The following is a 19,454-nucleotide window of genomic DNA, read 5'->3' on the forward strand; positions in this document are numbered from 1 at the left end:
ATCCAAGGAAAATGTGAAGGTTAAAGGCTCGGCAAAATCATTATTTTGCAAACGGTAACATTTCGGTTCAGGTGGGCAGGACCGTGTCAATCTCAAGCGGTACAAACCTCCGCCGTTACCCTATATTACAGCGTCATCGGGTACGGTGGGTGTCGAAAGCGGGGCTCCACAGCAGCCAAGCGCTATAGACTTTACCACAATCATTCGCCGGACAGGGCAAAGTTGGGCTTCGAAGCGTAAAATCACGACCCGGATTCGTAAAAGTCTCGCCTGGTGATAAACGAATACCACAGCAAGCGCCTGCTGCGACAGCTTCCCAGAAAATGTATTGAGATCTGCAGCTCTTTCTATTTTTGCCATGGAGCAACCGTTGTTCCGCAACTCGTCCTCGGCGCGGACTGAGTTGTTTGCCAAGGTTAGTAGGCTCATGGCCAGTCTTTTCGCAATCCGACAACCCGTCTGACATCTCATCATTCGATAGCTTAAACCATGTTGCGTGGAGATCAGCAAGCTTGTGATGCGCCCATCCGCGGCACCATCGCAAGCCAACCAGTTGCTCCAGTTGACGGATCGACTCTATTCAATTCTCAATGGCCAGGTCAGCTATGACGCCTCGGCTGTGGATGGAAAGATTGCAGAATATGTTTTCTTCCCACTTTCGTTCATCTTCAAGAACAAGGAGGACCACTCCGCCCGAGTGCTTGAGAACTCCATCAAGTGCCTGCGGGTACTGATTCAGTATGGCTGGCGATCTACCATCTCTACGAGTCTGGCTCAACAGCTACTCATCCTTCTCACCTTCATCATCGCCGGTGTGCCTGGCCAGCAGAGAACTTCAACGCCGCCAGAAGAGACGGTCTTGGAATGCTACAGGGCTCTTGCTGTCTTGATCAGAGAGGCATGTCTTTCAAGCTCCGTTTCGGAATCCTTGGTTGACCCTAGTGGACTGCCAAGTCTAGGTCACACTGTGACCGTCATTCTGGATGGCGCTACAGATGCAGCGACTGCAGATATCCAGCTCGCGGCACTTGATGCCTTGAGGGCCCTGTTTGTCTCAATGAAGGATCGTGCTGCTCTTGCGTCCTTCCTCCCAGGCAGTGTGTCAGCTTTATCTAAACTTCTCTCGCCACCTGCGTCACTCAAGCTTCAGAAACGTGTGCTTTGTTACGGACTAAGAGTTTTTGGCGACATTCTAACCAGAGTCCTGGGTGACATACATAACAGGGATGCGCTGAGACAGCTCACCTCCGAGATAACGGGAGACGAAAATGAGGATGAGCTGCCTAGAAAGGAACTGTCCGCATCTTGGTTAAAAGCTACATCTGCTCAGGTCAGAATGGCGCTTGCTATGGTGCTCAAACTACGTTCTCACGAATCGGATGATGTTCGCGAGGCCGTTGAGGGGCTTTCTCTATCCCTCTTGGATGAGTGTCATGCATCTTTGGCCGACTGCACAGTATTTCTCGTCGAGACGGCCATTGTTACCTGGAAAGAAGAAAAAGATGCAACTGAGCTGTTGGGTGGTTCAAAGCATGTCGCTTTCAACATTCGTGACTCTGCGCTGCCAGAAAGCGTAGCGGTTCAAACTACCTTGCAGGATCTGGCCATGATATACCCAGAACTCCAAGATGCTATCAAGACCGTGGTCCATAACATGATCACTAGCTTGCCCAGAATCATGCAAACTTCGGACGAGAGAACCAAGCAGCAGTGTATATCTGCACTCTCTCAGGGGCAGCGAATAGTGAAAGCCCTGCACGTTGACTCGTCCCTCTTGCACGAAGCACTTTCCTCGGCTCTGAGAGACAGTGTTGTGGCTTTGAACTCAATCAAGAAACAACTGAACGTTGTAACCGACGCTGAATTCGAAGAGGAGATGAGTGTCAACTCCACAGACTTGGTTGCACGACCCGGTGAAACGCGAACATTCAAGCCCATCCTGCTGGCCCATGGCAGTCAAGCAGGTACACGCGATGCTTTCCTGAGGATGGTTGCTGGTATTGGTTCACCATCTCAGCAGGCAGATCTGGCTAGCGACATGGTCAGTTTAGCAAGGGATCTGTCAGGAATAGATCAAGTCACAGCCTTATGGCTAGCGTCTGAGCTGCTAAAAGTAGCACTAGCCAAGAACGAGCGGGACGAGCAGTTCTTTGATTTTTCCGGCACAATGTCAACAAATGAGCCCAGCGAAGTCTTCCAAGAACTCTATCAGTTCTCTGTTGTAATACTGACATCACATACTGACAGTCTCGAGATCGACTGGAGAATGGAGGCCATAGCTATTGAGGTTACGACTTTTGCCGCTTCTCGGATGGGGCCTTCATTCAGGCCAGAGCTCATCGATACGCTTTACCCTATAGCAACTTTCCTGGGCTCACAAAACACCCAGCTAAGGCTTCATGCGATGACAGCGCTTAGCTTGATTGCTTTAAACTGTGGATATCGGGATGTGTCCGAGTTGATTGTTGAAAATGCCGACTACATGGTCAATTCTGTATCTCTCCGCCTAACTTCTATGGATGTAACCCCGGCATCACTCAAAGTACTAAGGATGATGATACGGCTGACGGGGCCGAAGCTGTTGCCTTTTCTGGACGACACAGTAGCCGCCATTTTTGCAGCTCTTGATAACTATCATGGCTATCCTGCCTTCGTCGAGCAATTGTTTTCTGTGCTCTCAGAGGTGGTGCAGCAGGGCGTCAAATCCGATGTGCTCCTGCTTGAATCGAAGGAATCCAAAACTCTTAATCACAGAAAAAGACCAACGACAACGGCAACAATCGACGATATTAAATCTGAAGTGAAAGAGAGAGTTGCAAAGAAAAAGAAGAGAAGAAAGGAGGAAGATGAGCTTCTTGGTGGCGCTAGAGTTAAACATCCTCAAAAGCCTTGGACTTCCGAAGCAAAAGAACTTTTGGATGAAAGGGAGAGGAAGATGAAAGCCGATGATGGGGAGGGAGCAGAAGACATAGGTTCTGGCGGTGAGATCGAGAAACCAAAGCCGGTCCGTACACCCACATATGAACTACTATCACGAGTTACGACCTTGACGCAATATTATTTGACATCACCCACTCCGACTTTGCGAAAATCTTTACTGGATCTTCTCTCTACAATCACTTCGTCCATGGCCCTGGATGAGGATGCATTTCTGCCCATGGTCAACTCTCTTTGGCCAGTCGTGATATCGCGCCTTCACGACGGGGAGCCATTTGTTGTGGCTGCAGCTTGCAGAGCCATCGCGGCGCTTGCACAAGGGGCAGGGGACTTTTTGGCCTCAAGGATCAAGACCGAATGGTGGGACTCGATGTCCAGGTGGTGCCAAAAGGCAAAGCAAAATGCCAAGACTGGGGTGACAGGAAGTGGTGGTAGAAGTGGCAAGGTCAACAATTCCGTGCCTGTCCACCCTGGTCGAAATGTGGGCAGACTTAACATGGCCTTGGTTGGCAATGAAGTCGTTCTACCACACCATCCACAGGGTGGTGGTGCTGGTGGCAGACCTGGCACTGGCGGTGTTGACCTCGAGAAACACTCAACAGGCGGCCTGGGAAGGTTTGCCCAGGCAGCACAAGTATGGGAGGCCACTGTCGATATGCTAGTTGCACTGGTCTCCTTTGTCAGGCTGGATGACGAGGTGTTTGACCAAATTTTAGGACTTCTCGCTGACGAGCTCGACGGCAATTCAGCTGCCCGCGAAGCACTCGAGGTGGTGAATGCGGATGCGGTTTGGCTGGTCAGGTTTGAACGTGGCTCGTTGGCACGAGATTTCAGTGTACCAGTCACGGACGGGATCAGGTTTGCAACGTTGGCATAGGCGAGCTTGGCGATGGATAACTGCACACCTAGTCATTGGCTACACGAGACCCCTCCGGGCTACCACCATTCGAAATGGATTCAGCGCCTTTTCCGCGCCAGCCTGAACCTGCCTCCAATCAACTGCTGACTGTACCGCTAGAGTATCATGTTATGGATTGATACGACGTCGCAAACTCGGACCATGCATAAGTAAGCGGGGAATGAGAAGTATCGTGTGCGGATTTGTTGCATCTGCATACTTCTAGAACCCTTCGCCGAGGGAGAATGCTCTGCATCGGTGTGGATGGATGGATGTGACATTACTGGCAGAAGAAACTTTAGGTCAAAAGCGGTATACTACTGACAAGCACACCGACGGCCGATTTGGGTGATAAATCCGTGCCTTTGAATTTCTTTAAATCATTCCGAAGTACTTGGAATTATCGGAGACAGTATACGCCTTTGGTTTGTTTTGGTTTATCGTTGCTCCATCACCAATTGATATTCACCAAGATGCCAGCGACCGATCTTGGTGTTGCATATTTTCCAAGAAATCCCAAGACATCGCTAAGATGGCACAAGCTTTCGCCCAGCTAGTGAGAATTCCCACTTCTGAGGCCCATCTTTATGTCAGCTTGGCATCCCATCATGATACAAAATCTGTCAATTCATGGGACTATTTTATCACCACGGGCGAAAACGACACACAATAGCCGTTGCACGCAAACGCCGCAAACAACCAACATTGTCGTTTTGCTTGGTATCCATCGGCCCCATGCTGATGGGCGCTAATTTTAGAAGTTGCGGGCTGCTGTGCAGCTTGAAAACCCTTGATAGGACATGAGCACTTTTTATTAATATCAATCAATCGCCTGTATCATTAGCGGGAACACTGGACAAAAGGCGATACTCACGTGGGCCCAAGATGAACGATTCAGCTCTGGGCTGCAATGCAACATGTCTACAGACACCGGATGGCTGTCACTGGCTACTGTCACTACCACCATTTTACCGAAAACTTGTCCATCCAAACTTGCTTAGAAGTCATCGTGTATGTCCGAACGCTTACCGATTTCGGACGACCTTCCTCTTTAGACTTGGCGTAACCTCCGCTCAAAGTTTATCGTTGCGATGGCATTCATGCCACAACACCGTGGATTTTCTCTTCCAATAATTCAGAGGGGAGGAAAAAAAAAAGAGGCACAAACACATCACACTCTCCGCCAGGCCCACCCCCGGTTGCTGATTGTAACCCGGGGTATTGTTGGCTGATGTGGGTGCGCAGATAGCGCTGTCACGACTCGAGCTACCATGTTATCTCGGACTGACTCTGAAAGGAGGAGACCTTGCTGCTGATTCTCGTGAAACGCCACAGCAAAGTGTCTGCCTTGCTGATAGTATCACTTGGTATAACGTCAGAAAGCTTGCTCTTCGCGCTTCGCGCACCAACCGGGAGCCAGAAGACATATGCACGACACTAAGATTATAGATGTGGCTTCTATCTGGGGAAGGAACCTTGTGCATGTCACACCTTATGATGCCCCAAGACTGGGTGTCCCATCCCACGGCAATTAACGTAATGTAACCCTCAAAAATACTCTTTAGACTGGTCAAGGATGATAGCAGCTGAACACTTGAGCGAGCCCGCCTGTCCCACCCCCATTCATACCCAACCCCCGCCGCATTGGTTGCAAGCGCAGTTCCCTGGGGCACACGACTGGGTTGTTTGGAGGGTCTCTTTTATGTGGTTATAAGGTAGCCGTATCTCCCTGACGAAAAAGACGAGCTAATAATACAAGCCCTCATCCCCTTTTCGTTTTCTGTGCGCGCGACTCTGGCATCTTCATGATAGTTTGCGGTACCTGAAGCCACAAAGAACGTGACGCTTTTCAGCGCCAGTCCAAGAGAATTCTCGAGGAAACACATCTCGGCCAGGCACGCCCTACAGGGGTGATTGCAATTCATCATGGAGGCCGACAAGCACAAGGAGACTGCAAACACGTCGGCAGTCTTGTCCGACAGCAACAGCCATGATGAGGAAGTTGGCGTTGTCAACAAGTCGAAGCCCTTGGTCCGTGAGCTGCGGAACAGGCACATGCAGATGATTGCCATTGGTACGTTGGTACTGAGATATGCGCCGGCGGGCAACAAGATGGCTGTCAAGACGCAATAGATGGGAGATGCTGCCCGAACTTGGACAAACCATAATACTGACATGACTTCTCAGGCGGATCCATCGGCGCCGGTCTGTTCGTCGGCAGTGGAAAGGCCCTGCGCACCGGTGGCCCTGCGTCGCTGTTGATCTGTTATACTATCATCGGAGGTATGTAGCTTATCACAGGCCCACCCAGTGAGAACTGTAAAACCACGTCGATGAATATTTGCTGAGCCTAACCTCCAAATAGGAATGCTTTTCTTTGTGTGCCAAGCACTCGCCGAATTGGCCGTCCTGTATCCTGGTATGAACTGGAACCCCCGCACAACCGTCCGTCGAGATTACCAGTTATTAATGAGATTATGGGTAGTGAACGGTGCTTTCTATACCTATGTGGTCCGTTTCGTTGATCCCTCTTGGTTAGTACTACTGCCCCCCTTGTTCTCCAAACACACGGACGGGATTACTGATGTGCCGATTTTAGGGGCTTTGCTGTTGGCTGGGACTACGCACTTTCATGGCTCACCGTCTTGCCATTCGAACTGATCGCAGCATCCATCACGATTAAGTACTGGCGTGAAGACCTGCGACCTTCGATCTGGATCGGCACCTTCCTCGCCGTTCTCATCATTATACAGCTGTTTGGAGTCAGGGGTTACGGCGAGGTCGAGTTCATACTCAGTGTGATCAAGATTGCGGCTTGCACGGGCTTTATCATTCTGGGTATTGTCATTAATACTGGTGGTGTGGTATGTTATCCATCAGAAAAGGTCCCCCATCCCAAGCAGGAGGCTGACTTTTTTTTTTTTTTTTTTTTTTTGCAGGGCAACCAAGGATACCTCGGAGCGAAGTACTGGGTAGACCCTGGACCCTTTCAGAATGGGTTTAACGGGTTTGCGGGTGTTTTCGCAATCGCAGCCTTTGCTTTCGGCGGCACCGAGCTTGTTGGACTGGCAGCGGCCGAGTCGGACAACCCGAGGAAGAGCATCCCGGCGGCGAGTAAGCAGGTGTTCTGGCGCATTGCCTTCTTTTACATCGTCAACCTTTTCATCATTGGTCTCATTGTGCCCGCCAACGACCCTCGTCTCCTGGGTGCCTCGGGCGCCAACACCAAGGGTAAGAGGCCTTTTCTATCCCCGTGGGGTATAAAAAACAATACACTGTATTGAGAACTAGCTGACAGAACCCCGACGGGGGCTTGCACAGCTTCTCCCTTCGTGCTCGCCATCGAAGATGCCGGCATCCGCGTCCTGCCGCACATCATGAACGGAGTCATCACCGTCGCCGTCATCTCAGTGGCCAACTCGTGCGCCTTTGGCAGCACGCGGACGATGCAGGCCATGGCCGAACGTGGCATGGCCCCCAAGCAGCTCGCTTACGTCGACAAGAAGGGCCGCCCGGTCGTGTGCATCGTCATCCAGCTGGCGTTTGGTCTCCTGGCATTCATCGGCGAGTCTGCCGACTCGGGCAAGGTCTTTGACTGGCTGCTATCGCTCTCGGCCCTGTCCTTCTTCTTCGTCTGGGGCTCCATCTGCCTCGCGCACATCCGGTTTAGGTCCGCGTGGAAGCTGCAGGGCTACACGTTGGAGCAAATCCCCTACAGGCCGGCGTTTGGCGTCTATGGCAGCTGGATCGGGTTCGTGCTCACCTGCTTGTGCCTTGTTGCGACTTTTTACAATGCTTTATACGTGAGTTCTTTTTTTTCTCCCTATCTTCTTCTTACCCTAAATGCCTCTTTCCTGCCATCCTTCCTTTTGATGAGCCCTGGACATGAAATATCTCTCAAACAAGGGCTTTGACTAACAAAAACAACAAAAGCCATCGCCAAACGCCAAACCCAACGCCGAGGTGTTCTTCCAGAGCTACATGGCTGCCTTGATTGTCATTGGTCTTTACGTATTCTGGAAAATCTACTCTAGGGAATGGAGGCTTTATGTGCCGCTGGGCGAGATCGACCTCAAGTCTGGTGTCCGCCTGGCGGAGCCGTCCGACGAGCCCGAAGAGGAGCGGACCTGGAAAAACCTGCCCAGGCGCATACTAAAGGCTTTGTTCTAAGTTTCTGGTGACATTTGGAATGGCAGGGGGGGGGGGGGAATTTGAAGCGCGACGCGTTTTAGATGTCACGTATCTTGACAGAGCAAAAAGTTGTTGGAGACAACAAAAATGCTGGGTGACATGTTCCGAGGGGTGAGTTGTGACATGGAGGATGCGTCAGGTAGTTAATATAAAATCAAAGACATTTCTACAAAGCTATAGTAGAAGCAATCTTAGGACAAGGGATGCGATAGTCGCCTGGTCACATCAGGTTCCGGTTGTCTTGGCGACCTTCTGGAAGTGAGATTACGTATGCCTGCATGGGCCATGATTCCCGATACTCCTGCTAACAAGTTTGGAGATATGATGTAGAGGGGGCAAGAAGTCGTCTCAGATAGGCAGGTAGGGTCCCATAAGCAGGTACACCTAGAAGACTAGGTACCAGCTAGTTCCGCCCGATTATGTGGAAGAGATGGGATGCATTAGATCTCCAAAACTGTTTGTCTCTATCTACTTTATAGACTTCTGTCATACAGGTAGGTCAATTGAATTGAGAACCTGCAAGGTATGAAAACGGGAATTGAGAGCCCATCCATTTCGACCCTGTACGTGCGCAATCGGCGGCTGTCAATTGAAACTGTCAGCTGCCACACTCTGCTGACTGCGCCCTTAACGGAGTTGCCATACCAGACCGAACAATTGATCCCTGTCGTGACTGCAGCGCATGAACCAGGCCAGATTTTAGTGAGCCTCAGAAGCCCTCAGGATCCCTGACGGTGAGTTCTGGTCTAATGTTTCTGCCTTTCTTTATTTTTTTCTTTCTTCTAAATTCCCCTTGCACGTTACCAACCTACTTTTGTTTTCTTTTATTTTGCTCGGGTTGTTTATTTGTGCCGCTGGGCTGTGCCAAGCTACCTGGGATCTGGTCAGTGCGATGTAATTGTTACAGGTCGTCGCATTCCAGTCCCCTCCTTCTCCCTGCCGTGCCGTTACCGCCTACGACCTGACCGCCGACTCTACAACTCCTAGCATAATCCATAATCGGCTAGGCCCCCTCCCTCAGATCCGAACCCCGAATCGGCACTGCCCGATCCCCCACGGCTTGTCTGCCGCATCTACAACGAACCGCCCTTCCCCTGAAAATCGAAAACAGACGACCGCAACGAAATAGATAGACCTCACAAAACTGGCCTCTGCATACTGCGAAACCAATCCCACCCCGACCCCCGACCAGATAGACCATGCTGGCGTCGGCCGCTAGGAATGGGCCCGGCCACGGCGCCCAGCCGGCTGCCTATGGCGGCGGGCCCGCGCCTCCAGCTGGCACCTTTACCCCGGGCACAAAGATCCAGGTCGGCAGTCACCGAGTCGTCATACAAAAGTACCTCTCCGAGGGCGGCTTCGCACACGTATACCTGGTCAAGCTGCCGCAGCCCGTGAGCGGGACCGACCTCGCCGTGCTCAAGCGGGTGGCCGTGCCCGACAAGGAGGCGCTGCGTGGCATGCGCACTGAGGTCGAGACCATGAAGCGCCTCAAGGGCCACCGCGCCATCGTCACATATATCGACTCGCACGCCTCGGAGCTGCGTGGTGGCGGCTACGAGGTCTTTTTGCTGATGGAGTACTGCGACGGCGGCGGCCTCATAGACTTTATGAACACGCGGCTGCAGCACCGCCTGACGGAGCCCGAGATCCTGAACATCTTCACCGACGTGGCCGAGGGCGTGGCCTGCATGCACTACCTGAAGCCGCCGCTGCTGCACCGGGATCTCAAGGTCGAGAACGTGCTCATCACCATGTACGGTTCGGTGCGCAAATTCAAGCTCTGCGACTTTGGCTCCGCTGCCCCGCCCCGTCCCGCCCCGACCACAGTGGCAGAGTGCCGGGCCACTGATGAGGACGTGCAGAAGCATACGACGATGCAGTACAGGAGCCCGGAGATGACGGATGTATATAGGAAGCAGCCGATCGACGAGAAGTCGGATATCTGGGCGCTGGGGGTTCTGCTCTACAAGCTCTGCTACTACACCACTCCCTTTGAAGACCAGGGTCAGCTGGCCATTCTCAATGCTAGCTACAAGTACCCCAGCTATCCGGTATTCTCGGATCGCTTGAAGCAGCTCATCGGTAAGCATTGCCGAACCGGGCTGGTACCTGGAGTGCCGGCTGTGTCGTGAGCTGCAGGAATGTGTGCTAACCATTGATTCGTCTGTCTGTCTCAGCTGCAATGCTCAAGGAAAACCCCCAATCACGCCCTAATATATACCAGGTTCTCAAGGAAGGGTGCGCAATGCAAGGCAAAGAACCTCCAATCAAAGACGTACGTGATCATACTTCCTCGGTCATCTCATACAAAGTACGGCTGAGGTTGCGCCTCGCTAACGGGACCTACAAATCAACCAGATCTACTCCGGAAAGCCACGAACAACTCCCCAGACCAGCTCCAGGCCGACGGCGGCGGATCAGCCTTCGCACGCCCCCGTAGTTGGGGCATCTTTTGCTCCAGCAGCAAAACAACAGCAGGCCATACCAGAAATTGCGCCCATGAGACGAGGCAGACCGACAGCTGCGACCACTCTCCCAACTCAGCCAGGCGCATCCCCGTCGAGCAAACCTAAGCCGAGCCCATCACCCATGAGAATCACGAATGGTGACCCGTTCGCCGCGCTCGACAGCAAAACAGCAGGCGTTCCTGGAAAAGGCGACGAGCTTTCGTCGAGATTTCCCACGCTTGACCAGTTTTCACTTCTTCATGACCATGGCTCAAAGTTCAACTTTGATGATTCCTCATCGCCCGAAACGTCGAGGAGGGACATTGGCCAAAGGATTACCGAAAGATTGGCAGACGACGCTTTTGCGCGCTCGAGTTCTCCTGAGAAGCAGTCACAACAACCGCCTCAAGCTGCCTATACCAACAATCCGGCAATAGTCTCTCCACCCATACATTCAGCCTCGGCGCCTCCTAGGACAAACGACATGAGCCGTGCCTCGGCCATTATTGCGCAGACTCCCGAGCTGCAGGCTATTGCCTCGCCCGAACTTAAACAGCAGTCTCCTCCCAAGCCAAAGCCGGCGATGGTATCTACAGGGACGATGACGACCACGCCACCGTCAGAACGGCCGCCGCAGTTCCAGTCCTATCAGCGGTATCCAGACCGCTCCTCCAGCATGCCCAAGCCGAAGGAAACAGAGAATCTTGGCCAATCGCCGAGCGACCCGAGCGCTGCCAGAGTGTCTACATATCCCCCCGTGTCGACCCACGTGCACAATTCTTCCTCTTCGCGACCGTCGTTAGAAGGAGGACGCCCGAGCTTAGATATGTTAGATGCAGCCTATCGGACCACGTCGCAGAGCTCACGACCCAGGCCAGTCAGCACGTATATGGAGTCCAACCTGGAGTATCTACGCGAAAAAGAGAAATCGACCAAGCCGAGTCCCTCTCCGGGCTTATCATCTGGTAGGAACTCGGCATTCATGTCGCCTCCGCCGCCAGAACCTTCGGAAGAGGCAAATATTGCTTCGAACGTGGACTTTTTACGGTCCATGGAGGAATCGGATTCCAAGAAAACGAGCAAGCAAGGAAAGCGATCCAGCCTGACTTCATTATCGTCGGGAACGAAGAACATCTTTGCTGGCAAGTTCAGCGATGCGTTTAAACGGTTCGAGCACAACAACAACAATAACAACAGTGCACCACCCCCAGCAAGAACGCCGTCACCCTTGAAAAGCCTCGGTCGACACCACGACCTGACACCAATCGCAGGATCCGAGGCGACAGATGGCAGGTCTGATGACGGGCAGGTTCTCGAGGAGACAGATGACATGACCCCAGAGATGCGGCGGGAGGTCGAGCGCCGGCGACTCTCTGAAGAAGAAAGGAGGGTCGCGGCAGCCGGTGCAGAGTACCGAAAGCGGCTGGCCGACCGCGAACCTGGGGCTGCGCAAGCGGGGCTCCCCAAAAGCATTGGTGGTGTTTCTCGCGCCGTTTCGATCCAAAACAAGGTGCAAAACTTGCTGGACGAGACGCAGAAGGCGGCCAATGTCACGCGGACCGCCCAGGGTTACGGCCACTTTACTGAGTCGTCCGCCCAGGAACTGGAAAGGCCTGAAATCCCACGAAAACCCGTGGGCGGTGTGATGCGAAGCAATGTTGGACTTGGGATGGGGCTCGAGACGAAACGGGCGGCACCGCCAGTGGGCATGAAGCCCGATGTGCGACAGGTCTCCCTGGTACCGAGCACGAGCGGGAGACCCACCGCTCCTCCAAAGCCCACACATCTTTACAAAAACCTTACCAGCGGTGGGGGGAGGCCCATGTCGCCGCCGAAACCAAGCTCACTAAACAAGCCGCTTCCTCACAGGCCTCCTTTGGGGCAGCAGGAACAACTGATGGCTCCCAGTCTTCCTGGACAACCGGTGCTTGACATGACGGCACAGGAGAAGGATGACTACCTGAACGACTTCCAGAAGCGATTCCCTAGCCTGGGCGCGATCGAGATGGTGGAGCGGGACCTGGGTGCGGAAGCTGCCGGCGGAAGGGACCGGGAACGTTGATCGGGGGGGACTTTTTTTGTTTCTTGTAGCACAGCGCGCGCAGGGCATCCGGCGAATAAATGCAGGGATGTACGAATTATGTTATGCATGCACTGCAACGTTGCCGAAAGTATATAGAAAGAGAAGGGAAGGTGTGGTGGCGCTCCAGTCTTCGTCTAACGCTTGCATACCCGTAGATATTTTAGAAATACCTACAGGCACCTTGTCAAATGTCGGCACCGACAAATCAAGAAATGAAAAGCTCGGCTTGTTGTGCAGAAGAAGCAGCTGTTGGGATCCAGTCTAGCTCGTGAGCCAAGCGGGGAAGAGACACGGCCAAAGGCGCAAGTGTTTGTGTGCTCATTTCGTCGGCGACCACTGCCCAATCGCAGCTGTGGGCACGGATACTTACTTGATGTTGTCTGGACTGAGTAGGTAGGTCGCCTATAGGTAGTCGGCGATACTCTGTGTATTGGGTTCGGCGACTTCCTTACACGAGTGGGGTGCCTTTTTTACTCTCTCTCTCTCTCTCTCTCTCTCTCTCTTTCGGACAAAAATTCCGTACGGTCCATTCCAGCTGGCATCGGGTGATGGATGACATCCATAGTGTGTAGCGCTTGTATACTTTTTTTTTCCGTCTTATTTGCCTACTTAGGCACCTTATCTATCCACACATTTTCTTGCTCACTACCTGATTCGCTTAACTTTCTGTCTGTTCCAGATAATTTCATATTTGCACGTTTGCACACCATACTGATCAACTCAGATCGCTCTTCTTACAACCCAGCCAACAACCCAAAAGAAAACATACCCAGAATCACTTTCGCAATCAATCATCATGTGCATGGGAGCTACTTGCGGAACTTGCTGTGCGTATACAGAACCCAATGCGCCCATCCCTTTTTTTTTTTTTTGTTTTTCTACCGATAAACGAGGAGGGGGACTGACACACAGTCGTCATTGTTCTTTTTCTTAAATGACAAAAACAAATCAACAGCAAAGAAGACCTGGCGCGGATGCGGCAGTCACATCTCGTCCGCCATGGCTGGGGTTCCCGAGTCGGAGTGGTGCACATGTGAGCCCAAGGTCGAGTTCGAAGGCACCATGTACCCGCCCGCCGCCAAGATGTCGATTCCTGGAGCGAGCTGGTTTTGAAGCATGCTAGGTTCCTGGGGCGCTGAGAAGGAGGAGGGAAAGAAGGGGGAACTCTGAGGTTTTGTTGTTATTTTTTTTTTCTTTCGATTTTCGATTTTCGATTCCAATATGTTTTGTTCCAATCCTTCGGAGAAAGCTGTCCGACTCAGCGCTATCATCCATCGCCTTGGTATGCTCCCACCTAGAGATACCGCTTGCGCGCTACACGGTGGGGCTGACTCCGACCTCGGCAGTATCACTTGAAGATGGATAACGGAGCTTATAGATAAAACCCAAGCCAACTGACTGCCTCATTACTTTGCTGTAAAAAAAAAGTTTGGAATGATTGCTTTGTTAAACAATAAAAGTCCCGCCTCTCATTCGCTGTGTGCCTCTTGTTTTTGCATTGCATCATCAACAACAACAAGGCAGGTAGGCAGGTAGGCAGGTAGGTACAAGCAGCGGGCAACATGTTGCTTTTCTCACCAGCCATAACAGCCTTTGTCCTCGGCGCCTGCGCCGCTGCTTATCTGATTCAATGCCTCCGGTCGCCTCTCCGCAAGGTGCCGGGCCCGTGGTACTCGCTCTTCACGGGAGCGGTCCTCAAGTACAATGAGCTGCATGGCCGGCGGACTCGGTACATCCACGGCCTACACCTCAAGTACGGCCCGACGGTGCGCCTGTCGCCGGGCGAGGCCTCATTCACAGGTCTCGACGCCGTCAGGGAGATTTACGGCTCAGGTGGCAGCGGTTACGAAAAGACCGAGTTCTACGACCTCTTCACCGTCTACGGCAGGAGGACCATGTTCTCGACGCTGGACAGGGAAAGCCACGCCAGGAGGAAGAGGGTGCTGGCGGACCGCTACGCAAACACAAACGTGATGAAGCAGCCCGCCCTGAGCGGCATCTCGGAGAGGGCGAGAAGGTTCATCGAATTATGCCAGGCGTCCGTCGGTGGAAGTCTCGATATCTACGTGAGTTGGTAGTTTTGCTGCCCAGTGATAAAAAAAAAAATTAAAAAAAAAAAAAAAAAAGAATAAAGAGTTCCCCCGTCTAACTTGAACTTGGGGCTTTTAGACCACCCTGCACTCTTATGCCTTTGACTGTGTCACGCATCATCTTTTCCACCCGCTGTGTACCAATTCTCTGCAAGACAAGCAGGACGGTGATGTCATGAGGGAGGTGACATTTGACGACAGCCTCAAGAGTGCGTCACGAGCTGGCCTACTTCAAGCCTAGAAAAAACGAAAGCAGCCAAGACTTCAGGGAGGTGTACTGACCCGATTCCCGTCACCAACACTACAGACCGTCTTGTAAAATACTACAACCCTTCACTGTATCAAATTATCGAACCGCTGCTGTCCTTCATCACCACGCCTCGAGCAACCCCGCTGGCCGATAACTTCGTCCTTGACACTAGCGCACAGACGAACGCGTCGCCTTTTACCCTCCTGGACCGCCTCCACCAGAGGAAGAACGGCGGCGACCTCGAGCAGATTGACATAGCGGCCGAGTGTCTCGATCACATGGTCGCCGGCATCGACACCACTGGTGATGCTCTTTGTTTTCTCATGTATCAGCTTTCGTTGCCATCGTCGGCCCCTTTCCAGCGGAAGCTGCAGGCCGAGCTGGCGGCGAACCCAGATCACCAAGAGACCCCCTTTGACAAGCTTCCATACCTAGACGCAGTTGTCCAGGAGGGTCTAAGATGCTTCCCGGCCATACCGATGTCGCTGCCGAGATATGTCCCAAGCGGCGGGAGGCATGTTGATGGATATTTCATGCCACAGGGGACTATTGTTAGTTGTCAGGGTGAGTCTTTTTTTTTTTTTTTTTCTCTCCTTCGGTTGAAAGCAGGAATGCGGAACAAAGACTATCCCACTGGACTGGCCTCTAACGGATCCTTGTATAGCATATTCTGTCAATCGAATCAATGCAGATGTCTTCCCCCATCCCGAAACCTTTAATCCAGACCGGTGGCTGGAGGTGGAAGGCGATGCGACACGAAGAAGATACATGTTCGCATTTTCCCATGGCGGCAGGGGATGCGTTGGCAAACAGTGAGCGCGCCATATTCTCCCATACTCTCCCTCACTTTGAAGTCCCTCTGTCTCTCAGTCTATACTGATACCCGGCTTTTCCGACTTAGTTTGGCACTTGCCGAAATGAAGTTGCTCCTTCGGGATATCTACTCACGATACTCGACGATTCCCGACCCCAAGATGACGGACGAGGCGATGGCCATGTCGGATCAGATCATCTCATCAAGGCCTGCAGGACAGGAGTGTCTGATGAGGTTCATTCCGCTTGGTGGATAGTTCCAGATGGGGCGCTGGAGGTCGGTCTAGACTTTCGGTGAGGGTTACCAAAAGCACCTTAGTTTTGAAAAGATAACTGCTGCAAACTCGTAACCAAATACTTTCTTCTCAAGAGAGGGAGAGCAAAATCAAGCTAGACTGAGAATAGAAAAATTGAAATGAAAATAAAAATTAAAACCAACACCACCGAGTCGATGGCCAAGGTCACCCATCATACGCCGGCCACACTACCTAACACATATAGCGCATTAGGTATTACCAGAATTTTCTGTCACGATGTTCAAAAATAGCCTTGTTAATTAATTAATGTTTGACGCGGGTAACCGGAGAATTGAGTAGTCTCAATATGGTATCACGTGCTTAACCTTGGAAACGCGGCATATGGTGAAAAGATCATCGTACATGAAGAAAACTCTAAAGTGGATCAAGCGAGGGGTTGGAACCAAGGCAGCAGCCTGAAGAACACATATTTGTGTACGGATCGAGGCCGAACCAGACCCGACGCATGCATGCTTAGCCCCGCCGCCACCTCACCCATCCCCCCCGACACCACCCGCACCCGCCCCTACACGCCCTGTACTCTCTCTCACTGATACTATGCAGTAACGTGCCACAACTCAGGTGCCTGTGCTAATAACAGCAGCCTAGAACTAGGACTTCCTGACTTGCCACTTCCGCAACCCACTAAAAATGTGCACTGAGTCAAACAGGCCAAACCACCAAGAGAGAAAAAAAAAAATTTCTTCAGAGCTTACAAACAAAGCCCAGACAATCTTTTTCTTCCGCATCGGCACTCGCACATAACAGAAACCCTTATCCATCGATCCACCAAGGAGCGAAAGCAACATCGTTTCGTGCATCTGCCAATCTGGCTTGATTTCGAAGAAGAAAAAAAAAGAAAGAAAACACCTTTTAAAAAAAGACAATAAACAACCAACATCGCGCACTCGCGAACATCTGTTGTTTTGCACACCAACACTCCGCTGCTGCCGACGCACCTTTTGCACTTGACAAACGGTCGGCTCTGAATCACTTTACCTGTGTTCTCTTCGACGCCCCCCTCACACAGCGTCTTCTGTTAGAATATTTACTTGACCCACACTCTGATCATCACAACTTCTCGCTTCGAATTGTCCCCCAAAAGGCACGATCTTGATCTTGGAAACGATCCTAGTAACAAACCCACGGGTATCTCGGTACAGAAGCTGTTTATGTATCAGCACGACAAAATCACGGTCTCTAGACACCTCCCACCCATCAGACTGCAATCATTTCGCATACCGCGGATACCTTGTAGTCCCAGTCTCTTTTCCGACGGCTGAAGCTTTCACGATCGCCTCGCGTTCATGCCTCTGATTTCGAAAAACCGTTCGGTTTCCCCTATGTCAACCAAAAGTCCCACGACTTCTTACTGACCTCCTCGGCCCCATCGCCTCGACCACTCGTCAGCCCCTCACTATTTTGTTTTGCCAGTCTATGTCTGCCAAAGCCCCCTGAATTGCTACCCAGCAGCCCCATCAGATCGCCAAATCTGCAGAGCTTCTTTAGCCAGAAAGAATCACCGCCAACAAGAACCACCTCCCAAGTAGTTCACCACCCCCAATACCGCCAAGATGTCTCTCATCAACGTCCGCCGCGACAACAAGGATGTCTTCTATCGTTACAAGATGGAGCGCCTGCAGACCAAGATCGAGGGTAAAGGCAACGGCATCAAGACCGTTGTTGTCAACCTCACGAGCGTCGCCCAGTCTCTCGCTCGTCCTGGAGCCTACCTTATCAAGTACTTTGGCTTTGAGCTCGGTGCCCAGACCAACATTGATCCCGCCGACGACCGTTGGATCATCAACGGAGCTCACGATGCTGCCAAGCTCCAGGACTACCTCGACGGGTTCATCAACAAGTTTGTTCTTTGCAAGAAGTGCAAGAACCCCGAGACCGATGTCATCATCAAGGACGGCAACATCAGCCTGGACTGCAAGGCTTGCGGTGCCCGCTCAGACGTCGATCTTCGTTTGAAGCTCAGCGGCTTCATCCTGAAGAACGTGCCCAAGAAGACCAAGAAGGACAAGGCTGAGCGCAAGGCCGCCCGCAAGGCCAAGCAGAACGGCACGGCCAAGGATGGCGAAGGCAGCGGTGAGGATCACTCCCCCGACGGCTCTGGCAAGGAGAACGGTGACAAGAACGGCCACAATGGCGCCGATGATGGCAGCGATGACGACGATGCTCTCACTCGCAAGATCAAGAGCGAGGCCAAGGAGATCTCCTCTAACGGAGGTGGCAAGGCTGACGATGATGAGTGGGCCGTCGACATGAGCGCTGAGGCCGTCAAGGCCCGTCAGCAATCGCTTCCTGGCGAGTTCAAGCAGAAGCTCAACATCAATGGCGAAGATGAGGATGAGGATGGCGAGGGAGGCAACAGCGTCTACGACCAGCTCGGAACCTGGATCCTGGACCAGGCTGCCGAGAAGGGCAACATCGACAAGGTTGACGACATTGCCATCTACGTCAAGGCCAAGGAGTTTGGCATTGAGACCAAGCATCGTACTGTTTTGGTGCTCGTCCAGACTCTTTTCAACGAGAACATCTGTGCACAGATCACCAAGCGTGCCGGCATGCTCAAGCAGGTGTGTAACGAATCCGGGTCGACGTCTCATTGTGACTGACAAAATCCCCTCCGCCTGGTGGAATATACATGACTAACCAACCCTGCGCAGATCGTCACTTCTGACCGCCATGAGAAGGCCCTCTTGGGTGGTACCGAGAGACTCATTGGCCAGCTTGGTAAGGAGAAGCCCGAGATGTTTGACAAGATTGTCAAGATTCTCCAGCTGTACTACCACCACGACCTCATCTCCGAAGAAGTCGTCACCAAGTGGGGTACACACGCCAGCAAGAAGTACGTGGACCTGTCCACATCCAAGAAGGTCCGCAAGTCGGCTGAGCCTTTCTTGAACTGGCTTGCTGAGGCTGAAGAGGAGGACTCTGACGACGACGAGTAAATGGAGATTTTGTAAGAGTGACTAAAAGGTCGTGACAATTCTGCAGCACAAGTCCGAAAGCTTGGTGTGATTTTGTTCAAAATGGAATTAAAATTTTTGCCTAGTTGCCTCTACTTTGGATTTGGTTGCACCTTTATCATCACCACGCTCTTTTCGTCCCAGGCTTTTCGATCCCATGTCGGGAGGCTCAGTAAAATTCGTGCCAGTTTGAGAACTTTGTTGCTGTTTACACTATGGATGTCTTGCTTCTTTTGGCGAAGCTCGTCCAGCCAAGTGCAGCGGTGATATGGATAGCTGAAGAGACAATGATATTTAAGTTCTTGTGTTATATATTACCATTCATGGTGAAAATTGGTGAACCGCGCGGTCGTCCTTTCTGCGCGGTATATGATCAGCTTAGTGGTGTAACTGTGCACATATCTGCCCAGGTATTAGGGGTTTTTATTGATCAAGGTGTAAAATGAACGCTCGATTACTGAAGGGAAA

At 52.1% G+C, this 19,454-nt stretch overlaps 6 protein-coding genes across 6 annotated transcripts; all 6 read left to right on the plus strand.

The window, feature by feature from the left end:
• Positions 1-358: 358 nt before the first annotated feature.
• On the plus strand, positions 359-3,814 carry PpBr36_00538 (uncharacterized protein; the record flags this gene model as incomplete). Its single annotated transcript, XM_029887731.1, has 2 exons — positions 359-415; positions 482-3,814. 2 exons carry the CDS (start codon positions 359-361, stop codon positions 3,812-3,814), a joined length of 3,390 nt encoding a protein of 1,129 aa, XP_029750810.1.
• A 1,947-nt stretch (positions 3,815-5,761) lies between these two features.
• PpBr36_00539 (uncharacterized protein) lies at positions 5,762-8,005 on the plus strand (the record flags this gene model as incomplete). The annotated part of the gene is made up of 7 exons (XM_029887732.1): positions 5,762-5,909; positions 6,023-6,118; positions 6,201-6,369; positions 6,435-6,699; positions 6,775-7,066; positions 7,157-7,638; positions 7,769-8,005. 7 exons carry the CDS (start codon positions 5,762-5,764, stop codon positions 8,003-8,005), a joined length of 1,689 nt encoding a protein of 562 aa, XP_029750811.1.
• Positions 8,006-9,225: 1,220 nt separating this feature from the next.
• Positions 9,226-12,538, plus strand: PpBr36_00540 (uncharacterized protein; the record flags this gene model as incomplete). The annotated part of the gene is made up of 3 exons (XM_029887733.1): positions 9,226-10,111; positions 10,207-10,304; positions 10,388-12,538. The coding sequence occupies 3 exons, from the start codon at positions 9,226-9,228 to the stop codon at positions 12,536-12,538; spliced, it is 3,135 nt and encodes a 1,044-aa protein (XP_029751710.1).
• Positions 12,539-13,355: 817 nt separating this feature from the next.
• PpBr36_00541 (uncharacterized protein) lies at positions 13,356-13,672 on the plus strand (the record flags this gene model as incomplete). Its single annotated transcript, XM_029887734.1, has 2 exons — positions 13,356-13,386; positions 13,515-13,672. The coding sequence occupies 2 exons, from the start codon at positions 13,356-13,358 to the stop codon at positions 13,670-13,672; spliced, it is 189 nt and encodes a 62-aa protein (XP_029751709.1).
• A 449-nt stretch (positions 13,673-14,121) lies between these two features.
• PpBr36_00542 (uncharacterized protein) lies at positions 14,122-15,969 on the plus strand (the record flags this gene model as incomplete). Its single annotated transcript, XM_029887735.1, has 5 exons — positions 14,122-14,625; positions 14,729-14,858; positions 14,957-15,463; positions 15,564-15,711; positions 15,801-15,969. The coding sequence occupies 5 exons, from the start codon at positions 14,122-14,124 to the stop codon at positions 15,967-15,969; spliced, it is 1,458 nt and encodes a 485-aa protein (XP_029751708.1).
• Positions 15,970-17,582: 1,613 nt separating this feature from the next.
• Positions 17,583-18,968, plus strand: PpBr36_00543 (uncharacterized protein; the record flags this gene model as incomplete). The annotated part of the gene is made up of 2 exons (XM_029887736.1): positions 17,583-18,593; positions 18,684-18,968. 2 exons carry the CDS (start codon positions 17,583-17,585, stop codon positions 18,966-18,968), a joined length of 1,296 nt encoding a protein of 431 aa, XP_029751707.1.
• Between the last annotated feature and the right edge of the window lie 486 nt (positions 18,969-19,454).

The sequence above is a fragment of the Pyricularia pennisetigena genome, chromosome 2 (assembly GCF_004337985.1).
Source record: "Pyricularia pennisetigena strain Br36 chromosome 2, whole genome shotgun sequence".
In the NCBI taxonomy this organism is placed as follows: domain Eukaryota; kingdom Fungi; phylum Ascomycota; class Sordariomycetes; order Magnaporthales; family Pyriculariaceae; genus Pyricularia; species Pyricularia pennisetigena.